Here is a 27,195-nt window from a genome sequence, read left to right as displayed (position 1 = left end):
AAGATTATTCGTGTTTCGTGGTCGCACTAAGTAGATGGGCAATTTCCAGTTTTATATGTGAATGTAATTATTTAAAACTACACCACTCACCTGACAGCATCTCTCTTTGTGTGTGTGCGCGTGCGTGCGTGTGTGTGTGTGTGTGTGTGTGTGTGTGTGTGTGTGTGTGTGTGTGTGTGTGTGTGTGTGTGTGTGCGTGCGTGCGTGCGTGCGTGCGTGCGTGCGTGCGTGCGTGCGTGCGTGCGTGTTTCTCTTGTACTTCTCTGTGTGCGCACATGCGTGCATTTCAGCCCCGGCAAAACCAACCCAGAGACCCCAGGCAGTAATGGGCCAAGGAGGGGTTGCCATGGTAACCCACAGGAGTATCACCATCCGCATGCCTGCCTGTTTCTATAGTGACGACAATGGGCCAATCACAAAAATTCAGGTCATCGTGGCCGAGTCAGGGGGTATGACTTTTAAAAAACATTGACAGGCATCACTTTAAGTTGAATAGACTTAAGTGCTGTTTTTTGTGTCTTGAGTAAATTCATGTTATTCAGTCATGTCACTTTTTGCTAAGCTTTAAAAGATGAAATTTAAGTTAACGCCAAAGGGCTTCACTTCTGCAGTAATGTAATTCTGGGCAAATTCTTTCTTTTCCAACCGACATCCTGTCACAGTGAAGGACGCCGTGAACCTGACCAACTGGAGGGATGCATTTTTTCACCGTCCTGCCCCTTACCTGACCGACGCAGGATTTCCCAACCCGCGCTGCCTTCTGAGGGACGGGGCATCACGAATGAACGCACACGTCAGAGCTGTGCGTGGCGTGTCTGCCGACAACCTCTCGCTGGCGAGGCAGGATCACACCGCGGCAGCCACTTACGTGATCGGGGAAAACGAAACCTGCATGGAAGAGAACAACACCGATCATTTCTGCAACGGGCCTCTCAAGCAAAACACTGTCTATGTGTGAGTGCGCCACATATACTCACGTGCAACCTCACATCCGTCTTCAAATGCTGGACTCACTGAGTACGAACCGTTGTTTTATACTAACAGGTTTAAGTTCAGAGCTACTAACATTAAAGGCGAACACACAGACTCTGAATACTCAGAGCATGTCAGAACAGCAGGTATGAAAACAAATGAATCATTTCAATACTATGATGAAAAAAACGGCAGCGTTGTTTTTAATGCTGCCTCTTGTTGGGTTTAGTTGACGGGCTGTTGACCAGAGAAGAACAGATCATCCTGGGGGTCCTTCTGTCCATCTTCTTGGCTGTGCTGCTGATCATCATTATCTGTGGTTCAGTCAAGTAAGTTGCCAACGGGCATTTGTCCAACAATAATATGTTTATCTGACTGTAAATAACATGTCAGATATGAATTCAGATGTGTAAATATGGTCAACTGTGCTTTGGAGCTTCAGAAACAAATCAATTTCTCTTTCTCATGTATTCAGCTCTGCATTTGTCCTGTTAGTCATCCCTCCGTTTTATTGACATGTCAGGATTCATCAGCGCAAGAAGGAGGGCGGGACTTACTCACCCAGAAAGGCAGAGATCATAGAGACCAAGTGTAAGCTGGATCAGCTGATCGCCGTGGCAGATCTGGAGTTGAAACAGGAAAAACTCAACCGGTAAGCCCGTGTTCGCTCTAATCTAAAAGTGTCCCTTTGCCAAAAAAACAACGCACCCAGTTTTGGCAGCTGAAGCGCAGCGCACACTACATGGCTTCATGCTTGATTTAGCTGCTCCAGACAAGATTTTAAATCTAAGTCAACAAGAGAGGGAGAAAAAAAAAATCTCTTCGCTGCAGCCAACTTAATGTGCTCCCCTGTCAGCACAAAAATCTTCTAGTGTTTTGGAGTTTGTGCAGAAAATAGAAGCAGCAGCACTAAGACACAGAGACTCACAGCACCGTTGTGACTTTATAATTTATCTTCTGTTCTCTGCAGAACAGACAAGTCATCCTGTCTACTTTTCTCCAACCATCCTCACCTACAAATTTAGCATCTAGATATTCTCTTTTTTTCTTGTCTGGCACAAACTAGTGCAGTGAAAAAATCTATCTGCTATCTGCTGCTTTACCCTTCCAAAATACAGGTTTGCTTCAGGTGAGAAACAGCGACATGTTTAATGTTAGTTTTATTGTTATCATGATCACTGATGGTCCAGACTAAGCTGATAATGTGAGGAGCAATGATTTTTGATTTTGCATGCATACTCCTCATAACTATGCTTTCTCTATCATTTCTGAAATCGGATATCTTAAACTCTGTGCACTGTTTTAATGGAGAAGTGATCGTTCGAAGCTCTGAATTAATTAATCCATATAAATGCGACCGTTGGACATTTATAAATAGACTTCAGCACCCAAACGTTCTCTAAGTATATTACGCTTTCTGCACACCTTCCGTCCTCAGCATCTGAAGAATACTGTCACCCACGTAGTGACAAGACAAAAAAAAAACAGCCAGAAATAGAGTGGGCTATGTAGGTTGAGAAATGTTGTCGTCTTCAAGAAGAAGAGGATGAACACAAACATTAAAAGCATAATGTCTTCATAGGAGAAGATAAATAAATGAAAGTTCTTTCTTGTGTCTGGCAGGCCAACTCTTATCATTATAAAAGTAATGTAATTATGAGCTTTGTCATCTTAATGAAACTTTCTTTTTTATGTAGAATCTATTAACTAATTTTCTTGAGTGACAAAAAAGGCACTTTCTGAAATCAGCTTTCTCTTCATTTTACTTTACTGGTAAAAACATTCAGCAGCACTTCATCCATCTTACAGCCGCACAGGGCCAAAGCTTATGGTTTGACAGGCATGTTATCCACATACAGGAAGCTCATGCAAACTAAACATGAAGCCCTCCGAGCCTGGAATGTGATTTGGACCTCAAGTCTGTCTTCTTTGCTTTAATTTGTCTTTAACTGTCTCTAATTTGGTCTCTATAAACACATATCTTTATAAATGCCGCCTTTTGCAGAGTTTGTGCTGAAATAACACACATTTTCTTGTCACTCGCAAAGTTTCCTGCATGCAGGCACCTGCATTTACCCGCTCGGGCTTTGTTTTTCTCCCACTTTTCTCCCACCAGGTATTCTTCCTTCTTCTTTAGACGGAAAGAGATTTATGTCATCCAGTAAGTTGTGCTTTCAGCCCGCATGGTTGATGTGAACGTATGGCTGTTTGCATGTCCTCCGCTTCTCCTGCCGTCCCTACATGTGTCGTCATGTTATCCATTAAGCCACCTACTGTATCTGTGCTATTTATAAAAGCTCTTGTGGCATTTCCATGAATCTGAGACATGAATGTTTTACCTGCAGCTGCCTCCTTTTTTATCTCCACAAGCAGGGACTGCAGAGATTTGTTAACACTCCTCTGCTTAAAAAAAACATTTTAATTTCCTTATTAAATTCCTATCTTGAAAATGGCGTGGAGTGAACAAACGGTAATCCTATTTATAGCTGAGGATCTGCGTAGCTACAAGTTGCAGAAATGCAAAGAAAAAGCACCCACACAGGAAGAGCAGCGTGGCATTGATGACACTACTTACTTATTCCTTTAGAGAACGCATCAAAGTCTGCGGTGGGGTTTAATCAAAGTGGAATTGATTACGGAACAGCTAAAAGCTCTTTGTTCAGGCTTATATGGCTGCGTACCTTCTGCAGTGATAATCTGGAAATCACAGAGAGCGGGATGTGATTATTGTTGAGTTAATTTGTTTATTTTGGGCGATTTCTGCCATCTATTTCTGTCCAGGTTGCTCAGCTACAGGAAGTCTCTCAAGTAAGTCACCCAGCATAACAATATCTGTATAAGCACAGTAATAAACAAGCACGTTCTGTCCTGTTTAGAATCACTTGCACCCGTGAATACGTTTACAGAAAAAAGCATATTTTTATGGTGTCATTCTTTTTTTCTTTTTTTTTTAACTTCGCTGTTTCTCACATTCACTGTATTTCTGTTCTCGCCTCACTGCCAGGCCTGTCAACAAGAAGTCTTTTCTGCAGCATGTAGAGGATCTGTGTGCCAACGACAACTCCAGGTTCCAGGAGGAGTTTTCCGTGAGTGTTTTCCTGCAGCTTGGAGTAAAGTTTATCAGACCTATAAAGCCTCCACGTAATGATGAAATAACAGGAAAATGCCTATAATTTACAATGAAGTGAAGCATGAAGGAGCTGCTGGTAGACAAAATCAATTCCAGCTTCCGATAAATGTAAAAGTAAGAACCATAAAATCAAGTCAGATATTTGGAGGGAAGATAAACTGGGACAAAAAAAATGTGTATGAGAGAGCAGCGGCTTGCAAATGCTGACAGAAACGTGGCTTTTTCTAAATGATACGTACTGCATCATTTATGTATAAATGCCTTTTATTTTTAAGCCTGCTTGTAGGAGAGTCCACTAAGGGCATTTTATTTTTCCCTTGATATATATTTCACTTGACGTCCACAGTTTTGCTTCATGCTGTTATGAACAGAGTCTCCAAACGTTATCTCTATGCATGGGTTTATGTGAATACTAATGCGTTGTAATGCATCACTCCAGGAGCTCCCAAAGCTGCTGCAGGATTTGGCCACCACTGACGCTGACCTCCCCTGGAACAAGTCCAAGAATCGCTTCCCTAACATCAAACCTTGTACGTCGTCCGACTGAAAATGAGCTTCTCAAGGCTACAGTGGGCCACCACTGTAATCTGCATGTTGATTTTTTTACCTGAATATGTTTTATGTATGGCACAGTTACAATTGAATCGCACTTTTTTCACCTTATGTCTAGATAATAACAACCGAGTGAAACTCTTGTCGGAGCCAGGCACTGCAGGCTCAGACTACATCAATGCGAGCTTCGTCTCTGTGAGTACCTGCACCAAGAACACAGTTGTGTAGAGTTGTGTGTGTTTGTGGAGGTGAGGGAATTTGCAGAAGTGTGCTCGATATAGTTTAATAATTAAAATGTGCAACTGTTGCATCTCTCATGTTTGTAACTATGCAATTCGAATTTAAGAACTTGTCTCTTTCAACGAATGAAAGCTGAGTTTCTCTTGAATATATCGACTCCTGCATGCTGAGAACAGTCATCCTTTTTGGCACGATGGATTAAATCTTGACTTTTAGTGAACAAAATGGTTGAAGGGTAGATTCAGCTGGGAGAAAATGCCTGAATGGACGAATGAAGAGACGGATAGATGGGCAGATGAAAGTTGAATTCAGGCCTCACCATTTCTTTTTACATTTTATTTCCATCTCTGCAGGGCTACTTGTGTCCTAATGAGTTCATCGCCACTCAGGGTCCTCTGCCCGGCACAGTGGCTGATTTTTGGAGGATGATCTGGGAAACAGGAACTCGCACCATCGCCATGCTCACACAGTGTTATGAGAAGGGCAGGGTGCGTCATGAGAGATTTGAAGCTGTTATGAAACATCAGTAGTGTCGGCATTTAGAGTGCAGACTCAATTTTGGGCTTTATTCCCGGATGGTTATATCTGCTATGAAGATGTGATGTAAGTTTGTGTGTGTGTGTGTGTGTGTTTACATATGCGTGTGTGACATTTCAGATTCGGTGTCATAAATACTGGCCCGAGGACAACAAACCGATGTCAGTGTTTAGTGACATTCTCATCTCCAAAGTGTCGGAGGAGGTCCTTCCCGACTGGACTGTCAGAACGCTGAAAGTGGAAAAGGTGCGGAGCGAATACCGTCACAGCGGCGAGCACACACTCACACATCACACTCACACAGCACAGAGAACACGTGAGCTGTGCACGTGCCTGCTGCGCAATGTAAAACACATCAGAAAAACCCTCGGCGCCATTATTTATTAGAATTTGCTCCCTTTCAAAGTATAATCAATTGTACCTACTGCAAAATTTGAAATGGGAAATAATAACATTAATAAAACAATTCAAATTTAGCTGTAGTGTAAATCACACAATGCTTACAAGTTGTCATTTTTTTTAAATGATTAATTTGTCTCATGGTGGTATTTCAGTCTGTGCAGCATCAATGTTTCCTTGATTTGGAAACTAATTCACTGCCACTGAAGAAAAAAACAAAATTTTGTTTGGTGAAAATAAAATGACTTTGATTAACTTATATGAACCTCTGGAACTAAAAGTCCTGATAAATTATCCACATTATTATGATTGGTACGAGCTGTAATAGTATTGAAAATATTTAGAATTACAAAAACTGAGATTCTTCTTCATGTCAGTTTTAACAAAAAGGAGGTTGTACTGTGAGTCCACAGTTATATGAGCTGTATTCATGTCTCTGTCCAGCACGGACACTACATCTTGGTTCGGCACTTCAACTACACGTCGTGGCCGGAGCACGGCGTTCCCGAGTCCTGCAGCACACTCATCAAGTTTGTCAGAGCTGTGCGAGCACACCGGCACGACAACACCACCATCGCCGTCCACTGCAGGTACGGCATCGCTCAAAGGATGCTAGTATTTCAGATATCTGTACTTTATTGGAATTTTATTTTTCCAGAGCCTTTTTTTCTTTCGCCTGTCTTTTACTTTGAACACAAATACATTCGCTCCCCACTCCTTACGTTCTTCAAAGTGACTAATTGCTTGTTTCAAACTCTGAGAATTCAGTGTTGCAGTGAAAGGATAAAAGCATCTGATAGTAGCAGCTACTGATACTGAATGAACAGACTTTATGAGAAATTAATTTAGATTTTTGATAGTTCAGTTCATAATGCCCTTAATTAAAATGATGATAAGAGCCGCATGATGAATTGTGTCTTTGTTTATTGGCAGCCCAGCTCGAGCTCCAGTTACATACATTTGGATATTAACTGCAGCACACCCACAAAAAACACTTTAAAATGCTTTAAAAAGGCATGAAGTGTTATTTAAATATGGGAAATAAATGGGAAATATTTAATGTTGCTTTTAAAAAGTTACACTGTTCTTTAATACTGTTACTAAAGCATCAATGTTAATATTCTTCTTTTACACAACTATCTAGGCATCTACTACATTAAAAGATGTGGGTGTCTCTGGTAAATGATGCATAAAATATCATAATATCACTCAATTTTTATGCATTGTCCTCCAAATTATTGTTCTTTTAATGTGATTTGATTCCAGTTAAGTACGTCCATAAAATGCATCCCCTTCTTTTGCTACACAAACAAATAAGATGTTTTATTGTTGTCATGCAGTTGAGTGGAGTTTTTTTAAATTAATGTCTCCCCAGCGCTGGTGTGGGAAGAACCGGCGTGTTTATTGCTCTCGATCACCTCATCCAGCACGTCAGAGATCACGACTTTGTGGATATTTACGGGCTGGTGGCCGAGCTGCGCAGCGAGAGGATGTGCATGGTGCAGAATCTGGTGAGTTCCCACTGAATAAAGCGATATATTTTTAGATTCCGATTATATTCTTGAATTTCATAACCTGGAGAGAATAAACAAAAGACAAAAAACTGCGTTTTATCTTGAATTGTTCCATCACACTGAAGAATCATCAAAGACTCACAAATGGGAGTGCAGTTGTCCTACTTTTTACTTCTTGCCCTGCTGTGATCCCGTCCTCATGAGGAAATATTTGGAAAACTTTCGCATTAACACAGGGAGCGACTTGGCGGTGAATTAAAAGAAAAGTCGGTGCAGGATTCCCCCTAAATCCTAACATTACCCCGGTGATTACTTGCAGACTGCTGTGCGAGTGTGTCTCATCGCCTGCTGGGATCCTCCGCCTCGTGCCGGCGCTCCTTCTCTGGATCCGTGTTTTATTATTTCTAGATGCACTGCGCTTTTTCTGCGTCCACGTGTGTCGTCTGGGCCCGCTGTGTCTGCAGCTGCAGGAGATGTTCCTTTAAAAAACCAGCCCGGCCTATTAGTATAATACAGAAACACATCATTTGAATTTCCTTGTTTCTGAAGTTGCACAAATTGTTGCTGATCCTTCAATAGACTACCTTTTTCAGGCGGAGGCACTTTGTTCTACTTTGCCGCTACGTGTCGCAATAGAAAGACCATAAACGACAAGCATAATGAGATTGTCAGGTGAATTATTGTCTTTGCTATGAGGGACAACGTTATTCCTCTTGATGTGATTAAAGCTGCGTCACCAGCAGACGAAACAAAAGGCGTCAAGCAAATATATTTGGAAATGTCAGTAAAGCAGAGCTGCCATCTTTAACACAGTGAGAGTGAAATTCATACTAATAACTGTAAATTCACGTTCATGCCAGATAATGTTTTCCTCACGCAAAGTTTTAAGAGATTATGTTTGGCAACACACCGGCGGAGTGATTCGTTTGAGTTCATCCTGGGAATAAGACCTAAAGATAGTTTAGTCTTTCCCCTCAGAAAGGTCCTTACCCCACCTGGAGAGGGCATCAACAGCATCCTCTGGAAAATGCCACCCTTTAAAATTTAATATTGTTTTTACCCTCCGGTTATTGCTGTCAGCCACCTCCCTTAATCAAACCCTCTCTGTGCTCTCCAGTATGTTTTCACCCTGGAAGAAAAGGCCTTCCGTTGCAAACAACTGGAGACGATTTCACTAGTTCTTGCAGCCTGACAGCTCTCTTTACTTTGAAAATGTGTTTCTCCGCGGTTCCAACTGACAGCAATAAATTATTGCAAAAGAACAAACGCAGTCCCGGGCGGCCACGCCAGACGCAAACATATGCAATGTGTTTGCTTTTAGCGCAGCTTTATTTGGCCATAAAGTGATCAAATGTCAGAGGTCACATCAGTAAAATATTTTTCACATTATTCTTGTTGAAGTTTTTGGAAAAGAGTTTGCTGAATCAGGCAGGGAAATATTAATAAAATAGGATGTACGAGGGCCAAGAAACTTTGATGTATTCTCAAGGAGAACAACTTTTCAATGAATAAATGAATGTTTGAACAAATACTTCCATAACTGTGGCTGTCGTAGCATAAAAAATAATATTTATAAGTCACACCTCACTGAGTGGTAGGAAGGTATAAAAATAAGATCTGCAAATCAGTTCTGATAGGTTAGAATCACTTCACACTGAGACTTCTGTGGCGTTTGCAGAATGTTACAAGTGCTAGCAATAAAATTCAATATATTAAAAAAAAGAAAGATGAAGATGTATTTTTTTTTCTTTTAATCTTTCAATTTTCATCTCCTTAGTTATGGAAATAAACAGTGTATCGTGACATGTTTTTTCAATACAATCATCAGAATCAAAGGTTTACTGTGGACATACTTCAAAGTTTTACTGATGTTCAAGATTTTTTTAATGACACATCTTCATTCACATTTAACTGTGAAATCACTACTAACTTTGGAGGGTGTGTGTGTGTGTGTGTGTGTGTGTGTGTGTGTGTGTGTGTGTGTGTGTGTGTGTGTGTGTGTGTGTGTGTGTGTGTGTGTGTGTGTGTGTTTTGTCAGGCCCAGTACATCTTTCTGCACCAGAGCACACTGGAACTTCTGAACAACAAAGGCAACAGTCAGTCCATTTGGTTTGTCAGCTACTCTGCTCTGGAGAAGATGGATTCTCTGGATGCCATGGAGGGTAAAAAAAACAATTTCACACACACGCTCACAAACACACACACACACACACACACACACACAGTCTTGTATTTCTGTCCTTGTGGGGACCGTCCATTGACTCCCATTCATGTCTAGCCCCTAACCCTGACCCTTACCCTAACCCTAACCCACACCACAACAAAGCCTAACCCTAAAGAAATGTTTTTGCACTTTTACTTTTTTCAGTAACAACAACATGGTCAAGAAAACACTGTTTCTCCTACTTAGGACCGGAAAAAGGTCCCCACAAGGCACGTCGTTCCACGTTTTGCTATCCTTGTGGGGACATTTGGCCCCGACAAGGATAGAAATACAAGAACACACACACACACACACACACACACACACACACACACACACACACACAAAACACTCATACTCTGTTTGCTGTGCAGGTGATGTTGAACTGGAGTGGGAGGAGACCACCATGTAAAAGCCTTGCTCATGGACGCCTGCCCGAGCATTTCCCGGGGCTCCCTGGCACATCGCCCGTGCACGGACCCCAGACAGGACGACCTCCACCAGGCGGAGTTACATGCCGAGTGAAGAGAAGACGAATCGTCTGTTGACTGAGACTTTGCCACTTCACTTTGAACCCTATTCTCAGACGCAGTCCTGTACTTATCGCCACTCTTGTCCGCTTGTTTCTAAAAGACAGTAGGAGAGACAGACAGTGAGGGCAGGGACAGAGAGACCTTCAGGAACCACAGGGTTAACTGAGGAAGAAGGAGCCGACTGTGAGAGCTGTCACGTCTCTGAGTCCTACAGGTACTTTGCACAAATTGATTTCACCGTGTTAGATGATTACTTTATTATGTTGATATCATCTATGTTTTTTAAGATAATTTATTCAGCCAAAATGGTATTGTTTTTTTCAGTTCTGTTGTAACTCTCTTTGCTGAGGTGTTGTTTATTCCTTCTCAAGTGTGATTTGCTAAAATAAAAGTAACTTGCATTTTTCTGGACTTGATATTACAAATGCACACATTGCATCAGTTAATTTTTAATCTCAGCAGACAACAACAAATGGACTAATGAATTTCCAGCTTTGCTCATCTGCTATTGTTGTCTTCACACGTGAAATCAGAATAGGCGACACACGACACATAAATGAAGAACAGTGTGACCCAGAAAAGGAGCATGTGGCTCAGAGAATAACATTTTCCTGTCGCTGTGGTCGTTAGTAATATTTCAGAATATTTCTGAGTGTCTTGAGCAGATGACAGATGACTGTAGGAGCAGGCTGGATACACCCTGCACACGTCATCACATGCAAACACACAGAAACAAACACACACAGTCACACTTACGATTTTGGATCAGCAGTTAGCCTCTAATGCTTTTTGTCAGTTGGAGGAAGCCTGCGCACCGGGAGAAAATCTAGACATGGACAGAGACGCCTCACAGAAAGGCCACCAAGCCGGGACAGGAGGGAAACGTGTTAACCTTTACATTCTACAGCATGTTTCTTTTCCTGAAGGATTTTTCATGGTATCTCCTGCAGACAATTTTTGCATAAAATTGATATAAACCCTCAAAATGCATTGACGCTTCTGACTTGCACTGTTTAGAATGATTTAATCACGGCCATTATGCTTTGGCAAAACATCAACGAGCCCCAGGAAGTGCACAAGAACACCTGACTGCTGCATTAGCTCAAAAATAGAGGAGAAACTTAAATACATGGCGAAGCCAAATTTTTTTCATGCAAATTAAAACTGAAGTCTGCATATTGGCTCCAGCAACTCATTTTTAGGATGCTGTTTTGCGAATCAATTATTCATAAACATTATTTATTGAAAAACATTTATATCATGAAATATATACACTATGATATGTAACTTTTTTAAATTTTCTTAACTAACTTCTTACATGATATGTTGTTTGTTTACTGAGTCAAAATGAATGAAATGTATTATATTAACACCCTGTTTCACTGAGTTAATTTCAGTTAGGATTATTTTCAAAGTGAGACTGGATATCCATAAACATGAAAGATAAAGCTAACATCAACTTGAAATAATTTCTATTAGATTATACAATCAGAGGAGAGGCTTTTTTTTTCCCTGAGTCATAGACACATTGCATTTTTTAGCACATATGTATAAAATTAGCAGTTTTAATGGCGTCATCTGAGTGTACATACTTGGTACATGGAACTGATCTGGTTTTGTCTGTCTCTGCAGCAGCTTTAAAATACAAGCCAGTCCACAAAATATAAGGTAAGATCACTCAGATTCACACCAATGCGTAAATGTGACATTCACTACTGGTTTGAAGCTGGAATCTTTCTCTGATGAATGTGTTTGGATCCAATGTCTGTGGACGACACAAGAACACTGGCGCAGATTGATTACCCATAAGCCCCTTCATTCCTCCATCATCCTCGCGCACCTGGTGCAAATACATCCATTAGAAAGGCAGCAAATTGCACGTGGACGCAGGCACCGTGCAGACGCTGTTGACGTTGTCCCACAACAAGACACAGACCGAGAGTAAAAACTACTTTATTCTTTCATTCTCTTCGAACAGAAAAATTAGAAATTCCATTAGTAAACATGTTGATCTTTAAGAAATCTCCTTTTTAGAAATATTATGAGGGTGCAAAGATTAATGACAGTGCTCCACAGTGAGGATGCAGATTGGTGTGTCTCCATGACAACCGGAGAAGGCGGGGGGCGGGGAGGTGGGGGTGGGGGCAGAAAAGGAGGGAGAGAGAGGGAGAGAGAGAAAGTGACATCAATCAACCCAACATGCCCTGACAATAATGATACAAATATAGAATCAGACTCCTCCCGCGTACTGTAAATAAAACAGAAAACAAAACAGAAACAAAAAAATATCATGCGGTTTTGTACAAGTCAGTCAAGAGTTTACAGTAAACAAAGAGGGGTTTGCTGACTTGAGAAATCAAGCAGTTTCTAAGGTAATTTTTAGCTGAATTTTTGTCGCTTTGGCAGCTGTGTGCATGTACGTGTGTGTGTGTGTGTGTGTGTGTGTGTGTATGTGTGTGTGTGTGTGTGTAATATTTGTGATTTACTGCACGTAATCATCTATACAGCATAGCCCTTTACACACCTTAACAGGTGACATAGCCATCTCTTATTAATACTGTAGTAACATGACATGGGAACTGAATGATGAATGTAAATCTGTATTAATGTCAGTGTTTTGTTACTATTGTACCTGGGGTGTATTTATAAAAGCTGCCTGTTTCCTTTCTTTCATAGCAGTAGCATTTAGGATGAGGACACCCCCTGATAATTAAATGCGAATAATAATAATAATAATAATAATAATGATAACTATAATAACTATAATATTCTTTTTCTTTTAAACTATAGTTTCTCTGTACAAATACATACGTAGATACACACACTGGGCAAACCAATCACTTTTTCAGAATAAATCTATATTATCTATTTACAATATATCCAATATATTCTGTGGTGCAAAAGGTACAAGACGTGTTCAGTATGTCTCAGTCAGATGATTCGTGATGTGCTGTACAATCTGGCTCAAGCTCCAAACCATCGAGACGGGACAAACGACACAGTGATGAAATCAATAAATATTCCACGGACGACTTCAGTCCCCACCCCCACTTTAACATTCAGTACATAAATGCATCTCTGCTTAAATGATGTTTTCACCATTTAAGGAAAATATAGAACGTGGGAGGGGATTAATGATTCTTAGGAGGGACATTGTAGCGTTTTCTCCATTTTTTTTTTTTTTTTTATTTTCAAAGCAAAGCTTTCTGGGCAGAGATGCTGCCTGAGCTTGACCAACATTGTGCATCACACTGCACTGCACTCACTAATATTTTTTGGTTAAATAATATTGTTTTTCACACCATAACATCATTTCATCGTTAAGGACTGTGAACATCCACAAAGAAATGCATTGCTCCTCTCTGTCTTTTGTTTTTGCTCAAAAGCTGCTTTTTTGTCTTCTTTACACTTACAATGAACTGTTCCATATATTTCTTTTTTATTATGATTTCTTTTTGACAACTCAAATAAAAAAAAAATTTCAGAGAAAAGGCAGTCCCCTGACCCCCCCAGAGGACGCCCGTCCCAAACCACTGGTCTGAATCCATCTGTAACGGTAGTATTCACATGGGATGGAACAGTTGGAGTTAGTGCGCAGGAAGAGGACGGCTTCGTCTGCCTGTTTCAGCCTGTTTTGGATGAATTACTAACCCGACTCCCTGTTGGCCATGGGTAAGCAGCCTGAACACACAGCACACAAGCCCTCTGCTCTCAGTAGACCTGGGAGGAACAGACAGTATCGCAGTCGACTGCTTCCCGTGTTCTGTGAGTGCAACTCCAGAATCAGAGGAGCATCGCGCCGCGGTGATGATTTGTGCCAAGACGAGATGAGCAAAAATACACAACAATGAAATACAGAAATATGATTGTCATCAGGGTATCGTTTTAAGTCAATTCAGTGAGCAGCACTACAGTATACTGTACATGACATGGTAAAGCCTTTCACCCCTTTATTCTTCACATGCTGAATGTCTGTTCCCGTGAAAACGCAGGAACAAATGATGCTGTACCCTGGTTGCTTCTTACTGTATCCAGAAAACTGTTTGAATGAGCTGGTCTGAGATGAATCAAAACCTGGACCAATGAAAATGTGAGCATCCACGTCCTGAACTCTACTTTGTCTTTCATATTCAAAGCAAGCTCGCGTCCTTTCAGGCTGCTTTCCTGACATTATTTCATGGTGTGAAAGTCAAAGCTCGAAGACAGGTCTGTTGGACAAGTGACTTTGACAACCTCAAGGTCACCATGCGAGTGTGAAATCTGGACAAACAACACCGGCAGATATGTGATATGTTGGAGAACAAAGAAAGAAGAAAACGTGTCTCTCAGAAACGCATTCAAAGCTACTCAATGTTTCAATGTTCAGATACAATACGGCTCAGTCGAGATTTTGAATAGATTCTTGGTTTTCTTTTCATCCATCCTCTCATTCTCATCATACAGTTTGCTCTTCTTCTTCTTCTTCTTTTTTTTTTTTTTGCTCCGCTTTCGTCCCACGGTTCAGAGTGAGATGAATTGTGCTCCAGCATGAGTACGTTGCTGTAAGTTAATGTGAGGGTCACGGCCGGATGACCCCCCCATCCTCCCCCCCCCCGGCGGTCCATAAAGCAGCCCATGACTCAAACGATGCTACGGGAGCCGCTGGAGTTGCGCCTGCGGGTCAGAGGCATGGTGTGATGAAGGGGCATGGGCGAGTCCGGCGGGCAGAACTGATGGGGGTGATTGTAAGGTGGAGGGGGCGGCGGCAGCGGGGGCTGGGGGCCGTCTCCCTCTCTGACGCGCACGGGCGTGGACATGGCCGACTGGATGAGCTGGTGGGCGGCCGGGCCCTGGCTCAGGAAGGCCTCCATCCGCCCCCGTCCGCTCTGGTCCACCACGATCACCTTGACGATCTGCTGGCATTGGATGAGAGTTTCCGGGCGGAGCTCCCCGGCCTGGACGGGGCTGAGCAGGGCGGGGGGCGCCGCCAGGGCCAGAGGCGTGGACTCAATGCTGGGCTGGCTCAGCTGATAGGTCTGCAGCCTGTTGTGAATTGACACCTAGTTTAGGAACAGTCAGAGAACGCATGAGGAGTTACCAGCCTGAACGCAGCCTCTACGCAGCCCTCTGGTGTGTTACGCACATGGGCATGCAGGCATGCATGTGGGTTATATGCAGAGCGAGCGCATGCAAAAACCAAAAACACACGCATTCCCGTTTTCTCTCAATCGTCTCTTCACATGATCTCCACTGAAATCTCAATCATGTTTCTACACACAGTATCCCCCGTGAGAGAAAAAGGCCGAGGGGTCAGACGAGAATTTATCCTGAAACAACAGCCGGAGCGCTTTGGGTTTTATGAGTGTGTGTGAGTGTGCGAACATGATCGATGAGTGCCAGAATGGGAAGTTAAAAGATAGAGGGAGTGTCAGGGGAGGAGAGTTGACACCGAGGGCGTGGTGTCTCCCTAACACAATAATTTACAAATCTAAGGGACTGGCTGAGAGGGGGGAGAGAGGAGAGAATGGGCGAAGGAAGGAAGGAAACAGAGAGAAAACTGGAGAACAGGTTCTATCACTAGCCTTTGGTAAGGAAGGTTCAATGAAGGGCTGGATTTACACACACACACACACACACACATACTAACACACACACACACTCAACAGAGTGTTAACAGTATCAAGCTTATCTAGCCTTGTAGTTGGTATTCTAGGAGCCAGCCAGGCTTGTGATGGCTTGCTGTGGCTTAACACAGTAAGGCTGGCAGGCAGAAGTTGATGAAAGATCAGATGTTGTGGCGCTGGCAGAGCGGCTTCTGCTTCTGATGTGCGCACGAGGCACAATAAGATACTGTTGGCAGCACAACTACAGCGGAGTCCTCTCAGTGGCCTTTATATATACTTGGCTGCGTGTGCCTCGGGCAGAGCTCATTTAAAGCAAAGCATAAAGCACGCTTTCCTTTTCAGGATGTACCACAGTCCCTGTCTTACGCCACACACACACACACACACACACACACACACAGTCTTGTATTTCTATCCTTGTGGGGACCTTCCATTGACTCCCATTCATGTCTAGCCCCTAACCCTGACCCTAACCCTAACCCTAACCCACACCACAACAAAGCCTAACCCTAAAGAAATGTTTTTGCACTTTTACTTTTTTCAGTAACAACAACATGGTCAAGAAAACACTGTTTCTCCTACTTAGGACCGGAAAAAGGTCCCCACAAGGCACGTCGTTTCACGTTTTGCTATCCTTGTGGGGACATTTGGCCCCAACAAGGATAGAAATACGAGAACACACACACACACACACACACACACACACACACACACACACACACACACACGATCGCATACACACACACAGATGCAAGACCACACCCACAGCGCCAGAGACGCAGATACTTACCTGAGCGAGACAGAAGTATTTTGAGACTCACCTCTACTGTGTTGTTGTTGCCGGTTTTATCATACACATCCTGTGGTCCTGTGGAGAGAATCGGTCCATTTATAAGTCAATAAGTCTCTGATCTTCATATAGACTGTAAGCTTCTTTCTTGTGAGCCAGACATAAATCACTGATCTCAAATTCTCCTGTGTGTTTCTCACAGTAAATAATTATTAGACATTAGAGGTAGCCTGTATGTATTTGTGCCTAGAAAATATTGTATGTGTGGATGGGTGTCCCTATAGCTTTAATGGATTTTCTTTTTAGTGCTGCAGTGCATTCACAAATGGTTTGAGTCTGCACACTTAAAGCTTAAGCAAAGCAACTTATTGATTAAAGCTGTATAGACGGAAGCCACATACACAAACGTGTGTCTATAATATGAAAAAATAGCCTTTTTTGACTACGTTATGCTGGGCTGTCTGAGCTAAAGCGGCACCTGAGGGAGAGCCATGTCCTGTGTGTACATCCACTTGACCCCCATTGGTGTGTAAGCCATGTGTCTGGATGCCTTGTTGCCTCTCCAGTTCCCCTGCAAAACATGAAAGAGAGCCTGCAGTCAGACACACACACACACACACACACAGGTCTATTGTGGTATATTTGCACTTGAGGATCATGCGCCTCCTTCCTTACACTGGATGTGTATCTGCTCCATCTCGTTGACCTCTGCGATCGCCTCTCTGAGCTCTTCTGCAAACTTCCTGAGTTCCTCCCCGCTCGGAGAGCAGAAACTCACCAGCTGCTTCTTCTCTGAGGTAAACGGGCTGAGCATGGTGACGCCGTGGGCGTAGTCTGGTGAGAAACCCCGACAAGGATTAAATGAGAGGGCTTTCTCAATCACTTTTATTAACAGAAGATAAACAAATGAAAGAGACGCATGCTGTGGATCTTTCAAAACACTCCTGCTTCGTGGCAGATTCTACTTCAAAGAAGGGAACTCTTGTCTGAGTTTGAATCGCTGCCTTGTGGCTCCTATTTGGCTCATAAAATATAATCAGTCAACCTTGATCCTTACCACCTCCTCTAAAGTCAGTGAACTGTCTCTGCCTGCCTGTGGATCGGATCACAAACCTCCACCGCAGCCTAACGAGGAAAGTTCAAACCCTCCCGATGAAGGTCTGCGGGCTGAAGTGCAGTTATCACAGAGGAGACAAGTGATCGACAGCATGAAGAATATATTTTGATTCCTTGCTATTTTTTATGCATAAAAATCTCCAAGCAATAAGTTGCATTTTGAACGTTGTGCACAGCGGATTTATTGCCGATCTCAAATGTTTAATCTCGTCTCCTGCTGGCACCACAGGCAAGAAGACACCATCGTTCCTTTACCTGCAGGCCGAATACATAAAAATGACTGCAGAGTAATAAAGATAAAAGGTGTTCCCAGGGGTGTGCGTTTACGTGAGGAAAGACAAAAGGCAAATTATCATAAAGTGAAATAAATCTTAATGCTGGCGCTTATACTTGGTCCAAGTTACTAATAGAAATTTCTAAATAATGGCAAAATTCAGATTTTTGTTCACCTGTTTAAATACTGAAGAGATCAGCAAAGTGAGGCGGCTTCAAGCTAAGCCTTCCTTTAGATTACACATTACCATACAAACTGGATGGAGCCTGTAGGCTGAGGGGTGTCTGCCCCCATGCAGACTCTTTATACCGCTTGAGGAGCCTCCACAGGGTTTCAAATGAAGATGGTTAACATGCAAGGTGTTTGCAACACCTTTGAAAACTATTTGGGGATCAGTGTCTTGCTCAAGGACACTCCAAAACAGGGCGAGATGAGGGATGGGACTGCCAACATTGATCTCTGAACAACTGAGCAACAGGCACCCTGCTTTGCCATCGTTGTCACGTTTCATTTCACTTTCCAAACAATATGTAATCCACTTCATAGATCCATTAGATCAGAAAAAGGAAAAAGAAAAAATGGTAAAAAAAAAATAGCTTTTTCCAACAAACCTCAGTTCATATTTGTAAGTTTTTCCAATGGTCTGATTTGACTTCCATCAAAATCTTTATGCACTGGCTCATTGGTGAATTATTCAATAAAGCCAATCTTTATTTAAAAGTCGTTCTTAGATCTGTGATGCCAAGCTGCTTTCTGGAAAGTTATCCAGTGTAACTTGACGCCAGTGTTAATTTTGTTCCGCCGGTGGCCCCCTGGCGCATCCTCCACGTCTGGGTCTCGACACCGACTTGACAGACAGCAGTGCTGGGGATGCTTCGACGGTTCGCTCAGCAAATTTTCTGGCACGAGGGTGGAACTGTACCGGGAAGAAAATGCTGCGAGGCAAAACAGCAGCTTACATTCATTGCTGAAGAGGTGAAACTGCATTCCCAGAAGGCCCATAGCTTTACAGAAGGTGTACGAGGCCGAGCTTTTTTTCTTGGGACACAACTTGAGGATCTGCAGAAAACACACAAATATATTCCACTCGATTTGAAAACATGAGCTTCCAGTTTAGATTTACCTTAAAAAGAAATCCAACTTGTCTGTGCATGCTTTCAGATGTACAGTATGTGTTTTTCAGCGGTAGTTTCTCACCAGCAGGAGGTCGTTGAATAGGAAGACCTCTCTCTGGAGCTGGGACAATTTCTGTTTGTGAGGTTTGTTTGCATCAGGCACCTCAAAAAGACGACAGCAGCACACGAGGCGTCTGTGGGGTACAGCGAGAATCTGCGGAGACAAGGTTAAAGAGATGGAGATGACAGCTAGTACAGAGCAGAGGACAGACTGCTGCAAAATAATACATGACACGGAAGAAATGAGGCTCCTCAAACGAGTACCGACAGCTCTGTGGAAGGAGGAGAGGCTTGCACACAATTACTCACAGTTTTCAGGCCCAGGATCGACTGCTCCACGCGGCTCACGTAGGTGACGTGGTCTTCGTTTGAGCGCAGCTCTCGCTGCTGAATCCGCTCATAAATACCGGCGACCATTTCCCGAGGGATGTCTGCTCCATCATCCACACCTGAGGAGATGTAAGGTTTCATGTAAAGAGGGGCAGTCCAGGACGACCAGATAAACGTAGTCTATGAGTATATAAAGCACAGAATGACAGATTACAGATCTCAGATTACTACAAAAATGACTTAATCTGTCCTCTGAGAATTTGTATTTGTTATCCTGTTTTCTTTATGACACAACACATAAAAAGCATATTTTTACTTGTTCTGATTTGATCTAATGGGGGAATAAAGCTTTGATAATTGCTTTAAATCTTACTTAATTTTCCTTTTACTTTCCCCTTGATTTTACCCCATTAGGCAGCTGATTTATCGAGACATTAACTGTACAAAATGGGGGGCATTAGATGACATATTGTAATCATTACATGTGGGAAGGCTCCTGATTAAAAGTAAAATTTAAAAAGGGGTCTTGTCACTTTAGGTATGCCCAAAGGTGGACCGGGCCGCAGGCACACAGTAATTCTCTTTCATATTCCCTGTGAGAACAATTTCTACTTCTCTGTTGAACCCCCTTCATCAGTTGGTGCAATAATACTGTTGATATTAAGTTTAGAGCATTAAATAAGGTCACAAAAAGTTTCTGGAAAAGAAAAAGCAGATAAAATATGGAAGATAACATGCAAGACTTTTAAACAAGTGCATCAATTAACACAATACAAAATGAATCAACAGCATTAAAGTCAGTATTCAGAGTGACCATCTTGAGTGAAATCAGATAAAGGCTACCACAAATTCCAGGGCAATTCATTTGTTTTAGATAGATACCATAATTTAACTAAATAACATTTGCATTGTTATTAGAACTGCACAGTGAACCTCGAATCAATCGGAAGCTTTACTGCTGGTATTGCAAGATAGAATAGTAACATTTATTTCAAACATGTCCTGAACATTTTTTTTTTCGCTCAGCATTAAAGATGAAGGACAGAACCTTATTAACAATGAAATGAAAGATAACTGCAGATTCTGCCTTCCAATAAAAGTACTTCTCAGATATTTTAATTTCCTCAGGTTGTTCAAGCGCTGCACGGGCCAAACAACAAAAAACTTCGTAACCTTTTTATTTTTGCACGTAGGCAGCAGATATATCATCACTGGTGCACGAGCTGCACCAAAGTTCTATCTTATGACGTTTTCTTTAAGAGTGATCCCTCTTTTTGATTTCACAGCTTAACTTTTCGTGGCACATTTGTTCATCGCTTCGAAGAAAAGGAACCTCCCGAATGAACAAATGCACAAAGCACACAGGTATCACAGTATCTACTCCTACATCGTGTCATCCTGATCAGTGGGTGGTGGAAATGTGTCGAGCAACATTCTGCCGGCAGGCACCAGCGGCGAGGAGGCAGACAGCAAGCAAACATGGACGCAGACGCACAAAATACAGGGTTTTTACGAGGAAATTGGTTGGAGCTTAGGACGAGGCGTTCCAGTGAGTCGTGCCACTCGACGTAAACATAACTTCTGTCTGTTGAGACGGCGTCCCAGCGGGGAGCAGTGAACATGAGCAACAAATCAAATTACAGTCAAAGAACAACATCAACAAAGAGATTTCAATGGATGATGTTTGAGAAAAAAAAACCAAAAGGATTGCATCAAGAGCACCGAGCAGTTCAGAGACGCTTTTAAAGGAAAATCTAGTAAAGAAGATTCTGTCCTGTGCTGTTTGATTCCTTTGAGGCACTTAAGACAAAAACTTGAGTCGGCTCTTTATTCTTTAAATTAAATGATATACACTTGAAAATCAAAATGTCGTCATTTGATACAGTTTGGACCAAACCCATTGATATTTATCTAATGAAAATTTTATCCACTCTAATATATTCATAGTGCATATTTTTTTCAGTGATTAGAAAGAGCCACTCTGAAAGCTAATGCGGATTCTAACTATGAATTTAATCATCTGAATTTGAGGCTGACGGTGTTCTCATCCTCTTTTTTTTTAATTTAATCTCAGATATTATGGTCAAATTACCTTCATTTCTTTGTAGAGTTTTCAGCAGGGAATTGTGAGCTTTTATCCTCTGGATAGATTTTTTTTTCCCCCTATTATCACTACAAAAGCAGCACACAGACTTGTGGAACATTACGTGTAAAAATGAATACCTCACAAAAATACATGCATTTTCTCTTGGCTTTTCCACGTTAACTGATGGCACAGATTGAAGTCCGAGTGATCTGGTTTAGGTCAAGAGGAGAAGCCCGAGTGCGTATCGGCTGAATGTCCAAACAGAGGGGGAGCTGAGAGCTTTGGAGAGCTCAGCGCGAGTGATGAGATCCTTCCAGAAACCCGGGCTCCTATCGTTAAATCTAACACTAAGTGAACCTCAATTAAATGGGCGATCTCGGGGGCAAAGCTCCGAGTCAAGGATATCAGGGATCTGCTCCCGCACTGCTGATGGTTTTCATGATGGGAGCGAGCAGAGGCAGGCAACTGCAGCGTCTTTGAGCAATTTACCTCAGTTCAAGAGGCTGTCAGTCAGAAGACTGATAGTGAGGGTGATAAGAAAGAGCTTGTTGTAAAAACTTCGACTTCCACCGATTTCCACACTCCACTTTTAGGTCTGCGTTTTTTTCTTTCTTTCTTTTTTCTTTTTTTTTTTTTTGCAGCTTATCAGATCAATGAATCTCCTCATGATCTGCAATCCACGGCAGCACCGTGCATGTGTGCACGTGTAACCGTTGTATATAATCAAGGTTCAAACTCATAAAACCACTTGACATAAATGTTGAAACATGGCTGCAGCACATTATGCATTATGCCCACAGGGACAGTTCCCACTTACTGAAACAACACACACACACACACACACACACACACACACACGGCATACAGGCTGTAAAAGCAAGGTCACTCACATAGATCCGGCAGCTGTACATGCACACACTCACCTCTGAGGTTGCGTATGAAGTCATCCAGGCCCATTTTGCGTTGCGGTTTTATGTTGGGAGAGTACATGTCGGTGTTGAGGAGGACGACGGCGAAGGCCAGGATGAAGATAGTGTCTGGGTTGTGAAACTGCTGCACCACATCCGGATTGCACATGCAGTATCTCTGACTGCGGAGGACACACAGGAGAACAGCCACTTTAGTGAGTCAAACCAAGCTCCTGATTACTCATAGTGGATAGACTTTACTTGTATGAAACAATCCAGTTGCTTGAGATGTTTCAAAGCTTTATATAAAAATCCACACATTCACTGACACAAATACTAAATCCCACCATGTCACCCTCTGGTGCAACTTTTTAAACAAAATAATTGCAAAAATGGAAATATTTAGCATGAAAGTTTTACTTTCATTTAGTAAAAACAGAACTATAAAAGTTGCTTTGTATATATATTTGAGTTTTTATTGCAGTTTAATACAAAGTTGTGGGACAATATTCCAGTGATACCAAACAAAACAGTCAGCATTAGGATATCAGGAATTATAAAGGTAATAAATAACACTATAATATCATTCCTAACACACCCTGTCACTACCATTTATGTGAGCATCTGGAAAATAATGATGTGTTACGTTACTACGCCTCGCCTGAAAGCTTTTACATTCCTCTAAGCTGGGAACTGGTTCAAAACATAGTCATGTTAAGTGAGTTCAAATGCTGAAAAAAGCCTTTGATTCATGCTGTAAGATGAAGGAATTTTCTTCGGAGCATTGATTTCGCTCCGATATGTCACTGTAACAGCGGCGTAGTTAAGATCTGACTAATTGCAGCTTCTACTCAGATTTGAGGAGCAGTCGGGGTGCCATAAACGAGACTGACAGCACATCGGAGACATTTGACAGTGCCAAATAATTCTGCCCCAGGTAAACTCGTGCTGCCCAATCTGCTTTGGAACCAGAGACGCTGCATTTGGCCTTGCGTTGCCCCATCGCTGCCCACAGGCTTTGCAAACCCCCACTTCCATCCCTCCTTCCCCCGCTGCTCCCTCCCCCTATCTTTCTTACTGTCACTTACACTTACACAGTGGACCATTTTAGTGGTGGGAGGCTTTTATCTTTACAGCCAGCAGGATGCAGACATGGAGAGGGCCGCTCTGTTCCAGAGGACTACGTATTTGTCACAGCGTGTGCAAGCGAGAGGCCACGTCTGAGACCTGCGCAATCAGAGAGCCATTTTCTTGCATCTCGCATCAGATCTAAAGCCAGAGAAATCGCACGTCGTCAATCAAGCAGCCGACCCGGTTCAGCGACAACACCTTCGTCCCAAGGGAAAACAGATCGGCGCGAGCTTCGCCGCAGTTATTACAGGCGCACAAACAGAAGCTCCTTGATGTGCAAACTTGATGCAATTCTGCAGCGGATTTATCCAAGACCGAATGCAATGCAAGACATGCGATGTGTGAGAGAGCGCGTATGGAAATGGTTGTGCTCATGAATACATAAATGCATATGTGTTCGTGCTCACACGCCGAGTGAGCACACAAACACTCAAGTGAATAAATAACGCGGCCAGTGAGCACGTTTATTTGTGCGTCATTCACACATTTCCCAGCATGGATCTCCCTCTTATGTAAGCAGTTTATTTAAACACAAGCTCCCCATCTCCTAATTTCATATCTGCATATAAAAGTTGCATGCCAGCTGGCACAAACACCACTTCATATAAAAGAACTACTCTCAACAAGAGTACAAGGCGCTTCAAACAGATGACATAACAACTGTTACGTAACAGATATGGCATCGGATGTCTGGCTGTCCTGATAAAGCCCGCTCGTTTCTGACCCACACTCCCGGCTCCAGTGAAACAGAGTGTGGTCCGAGATCGCTGTTGACTTTATTATCTGCAACCCCGGGCTCGGCTCGTATGATTGAGTGTGACATGATTAACTGATGAGAGGAGTGGGTGTTCTGATTGTCCCTCGGATCAGGATCAGAGAGGGAAAACGCCATGATTGTTTCCTCTCTGCCCTCATGACTTCGTGCTTGGGAGAAGTCAACACTTTCCTTATGGGATGACTCAGTGGTAATCAGTATAAATCATGTTGTTTACAACCGACGATGAGAACAAAACCAACATCAACTGAGTCCTCTTAACAAGTGCAGTCAGTGCAGCCAAAATTGAATTGTTCCTCTGTGCCGTAAAAAGTGCTTTGTTTTCCCATCACAATTAAAGATGTATCGGCCAAACAGATTTTTGTACAGGGGGTACATATTCTGCCGCTGAAAATCGTGAGCTTTAAAGCCACTGCAAGTAAATCCCCTACACGCAGTCCTGCTGCTGTAAATATTCTCTACTTGTGCAACAAATATGTGTTAATCCACAGCTGAAATCAGCTCCAGACAAATCCACTATCAGCTTTTTTTAAAAATGTCTGCAAAAAAAAAAAAAAAGCCACAGTGATCAGCTGCTCAGTAAAATACAGTATATACCTGTAAGTGCACCCAGGAAGGGAGAAACCAGCTCTCAATAAAGAACAAACGCATATAGTTGCAATGTGAGGAAGTCTAAGAAGAGCCATAGTACAGCTAAATGTTTTGTGCTATCCTAAAAAATCCTGACAAATGCCTCTGACTTGGCACAAAGTTTTCTGTAGAACTTTACTTTTCTGTAACAGACAGACAATATGCATCAAACAGCTTCACATCAAACAAGGGAAGCAGTGCATATAAAAAAGTTTGTGACTCAAAGCTAAATATGACAATGCCAAATGATCCGCAGTATGCCTGAGGAATCAGCAGAGGCTAAGTCTTTGGTGAGATGAAATCAAAGAAGATTAACAAATGTGTATGGATCAGAAGGGGTTCAGCGTGTTTGCCAAGCTGGACTGAAAAATGATTCCCAGTCTTTGGAAATTTAAGCTAGGACAACATGAAGTGATCCTAAACACACAGCAAAACAGAAAACACTCACACAAGATCTCTTTAAAGAAAACACAGTCAGCTAACTTCATTTAGAAATAAAAACACACACACATTTAGAGCATTTCAAAGTTAGACCAGCGACATCCCTCCAGCGAAAAGAGGAGTACAAACAGATTGCTCCACAAACTTGTGATCCCTGGACAATCAGAATCCCAGGAAGAGAAATTCTGACATTACAAGAGTGGAAGACCAACTAAATGAGAACAAAGTAAAAAACACCATTTCTGTGGCAGAACATACTAGAATTGATTATCTAGTCATGTTTTTCACTGATCTATTTATTCATCTGTGCCCATTCGATCTCTCCTTGCTATTTATGACCGTCACTATAAGGTGTGATACGTCCGTCACTCTATCGAGGAACACGAGCAGATATTGAACCCCCGAGTTCGCATTCACAGCTAAAGTCAATCTCCAAATAATCAAACAATAACGTTTTTGCAGTGCTGGAGGAAACCCATGCAGGCAGCTGCAGAAACTCCCCACAGAAACACACAGCTGACTTACAGGTTACTTTGAGCCCAGACTCTTTCTCCTAAAACGCTGCAGTGCAGTGGATTTTTATGTTACTTCCTTCATATTTTTATCAGCCACGCCAGCAGTAAGGACGAACTCACGACTTTAATGACTGTTGGAGGACTTCCATGATATTGACGCACACATTTAACCTCTACTCCGCCATCATTATCAGTCAAAACATTAATTTGTCTCATAGGCTGGTTCCTGTCCAAATACCTGCAGTCCTAATGACATTCACACCATCTGTACTTTCATCTGCTGTTTGCACCATTTCCAAATCACCAATGCTTAACATCAGTTACTAACATCATGTCAGACGGAGGTTTGAACACGAAGGGGGAAAAATGCCCAAAAGACCAATGCTGTAAACATTAAAAGATTTAGGTCGACGTAAAGATGTTGGAATTTATCAGACAAATAAGGAAAGCATAATGTGGCTACAGATGTTCATTGACAGTCTAATCACAGGCAATGCATTTGATGTGGTGATCACACACTCCTATAGTGGGAAAGACATCTTGCTTAATGAGTTCAGAGGCAGTGACTCAACTTATGCCATGCTGCTGACATTGTTGGTTTTCCTGAGGGAAAGAGCAGCACATCAGCAGAGGGACATTAAACGTACGCAGAGATGTGAGCAATTGCTTTGTTACAGAAAACAGTGATGGGTCTTTTTATTACATTTTTAGCCCTGAGGGCAATCACTGGGTATAATTAGGGCATTTCAAGGACAGTGCCGGCCAGTGGATAAAGCACAAGTTGCATTCCCTCTTTGTTTGGTTCCTGCTTTTCCAAACAGCGTTACAAAACCTGTGTCCATGTGGCGGTTTGTTGGAGGCAAAGTTAGAAAAGAGATGTGCAAACTCATGTCAGGTTCTCAAGGTCCTTTTGGCACGTAAATCTGTCTTCTTCAGCAGATATACTTCTGCATTTTAGTGACTGCAGGGGCCAGAGTGAGTTCTGATGAAACGAGCAGAAAACCAACTCAGGCTTAATCCTTTTGATTACCAAACACGCACTTATGCATATTCATGTGTGATTAGGGATGGAAATCGACATGTAACGACAGAGCACACACAGACAGTCCAAAAGGAAGGCCAGAAGGTGGCCGTCCAGGAGGGGGGAAACTCGTGAAACAGAGCATCTATTTCTGTCCTGGTGGAATGCACACTGATTGCCCGCAGCTCAGATCTCTGTTATGATTGGCTGACAATCAAACGCTGTTGAGTTTAGTCAAAGGTTACAGGCAATCAGTGTAATTTGCTAATGATACAGGGCTTTTGGTGTCATCAAAGCCAGCATTGCTGCAGCGAGCGAGG

General features: G+C 42.4%; 2 protein-coding genes across 3 annotated transcripts in view; one reads left to right on the top strand and one right to left on the bottom strand.

Annotated features, from left to right (window-relative positions):
* Positions 1–10,410, top strand: part of ptprq (protein tyrosine phosphatase receptor type Q) — a 36,999-nt gene extending 26,589 nt beyond the window's left edge. Inside the window, exons 48-63 of the mRNA XM_030095876.1 lie at positions 291–449; positions 663–954; positions 1,045–1,118; positions 1,202–1,301; positions 1,496–1,624; positions 3,089–3,133; positions 3,754–3,780; positions 3,977–4,058; positions 4,542–4,632; positions 4,773–4,849; positions 5,248–5,382; positions 5,552–5,677; positions 6,275–6,420; positions 7,206–7,341; positions 9,383–9,506; positions 9,922–10,410. Of these exons, the coding sequence (XP_029951736.1) occupies positions 291–449; positions 663–954; positions 1,045–1,118; positions 1,202–1,301; positions 1,496–1,624; positions 3,089–3,133; positions 3,754–3,780; positions 3,977–4,058; positions 4,542–4,632; positions 4,773–4,849; positions 5,248–5,382; positions 5,552–5,677; positions 6,275–6,420; positions 7,206–7,341; positions 9,383–9,506; positions 9,922–9,959 (1,781 nt within the window). The 3' untranslated portion in view covers positions 9,960–10,410. The remainder of the gene's footprint in view (positions 1–290; positions 450–662; positions 955–1,044; positions 1,119–1,201; positions 1,302–1,495; positions 1,625–3,088; positions 3,134–3,753; positions 3,781–3,976; positions 4,059–4,541; positions 4,633–4,772; positions 4,850–5,247; positions 5,383–5,551; positions 5,678–6,274; positions 6,421–7,205; positions 7,342–9,382; positions 9,507–9,921) is intronic.
* A 1,607-nt stretch (positions 10,411–12,017) lies between these two features.
* The window catches only part of iqsec3b (IQ motif and Sec7 domain ArfGEF 3b), a 32,846-nt gene continuing 17,668 nt past the window's right edge, over positions 12,018–27,195 (bottom strand). Inside the window, exons 8-15 of one of the 2 annotated variants that reach the window (XM_030095327.1) lie at positions 22,378–22,544; positions 19,348–19,487; positions 19,061–19,192; positions 18,823–18,922; positions 17,149–17,307; positions 16,952–17,044; positions 16,505–16,551; positions 12,018–15,119 (exon numbers count right to left, since the gene is read on the bottom strand). In XM_030095327.1, coding sequence (XP_029951187.1) covers positions 14,700–15,119; positions 16,505–16,551; positions 16,952–17,044; positions 17,149–17,307; positions 18,823–18,922; positions 19,061–19,192; positions 19,348–19,487; positions 22,378–22,544 — 1,258 coding nt within the window. In that variant the 3' untranslated portion in view covers positions 12,018–14,699. Of the gene's footprint in view, positions 15,120–15,678; positions 16,041–16,407; positions 16,552–16,951; positions 17,045–17,148; positions 17,308–18,822; positions 18,923–19,060; positions 19,193–19,347; positions 19,488–22,377; positions 22,545–27,195 lie in introns of those variants that run through there. The other variant, XM_030095328.1, reaches the window with a different exon arrangement.

Source organism: Salarias fasciatus, chromosome 7 (genome assembly GCF_902148845.1).
Source record: "Salarias fasciatus chromosome 7, fSalaFa1.1, whole genome shotgun sequence".
Lineage (NCBI taxonomy): Eukaryota > Metazoa > Chordata > Actinopteri > Blenniiformes > Blenniidae > Salarias > Salarias fasciatus.
This window is presented reverse-complemented; position numbering and strand designations above follow the sequence as displayed.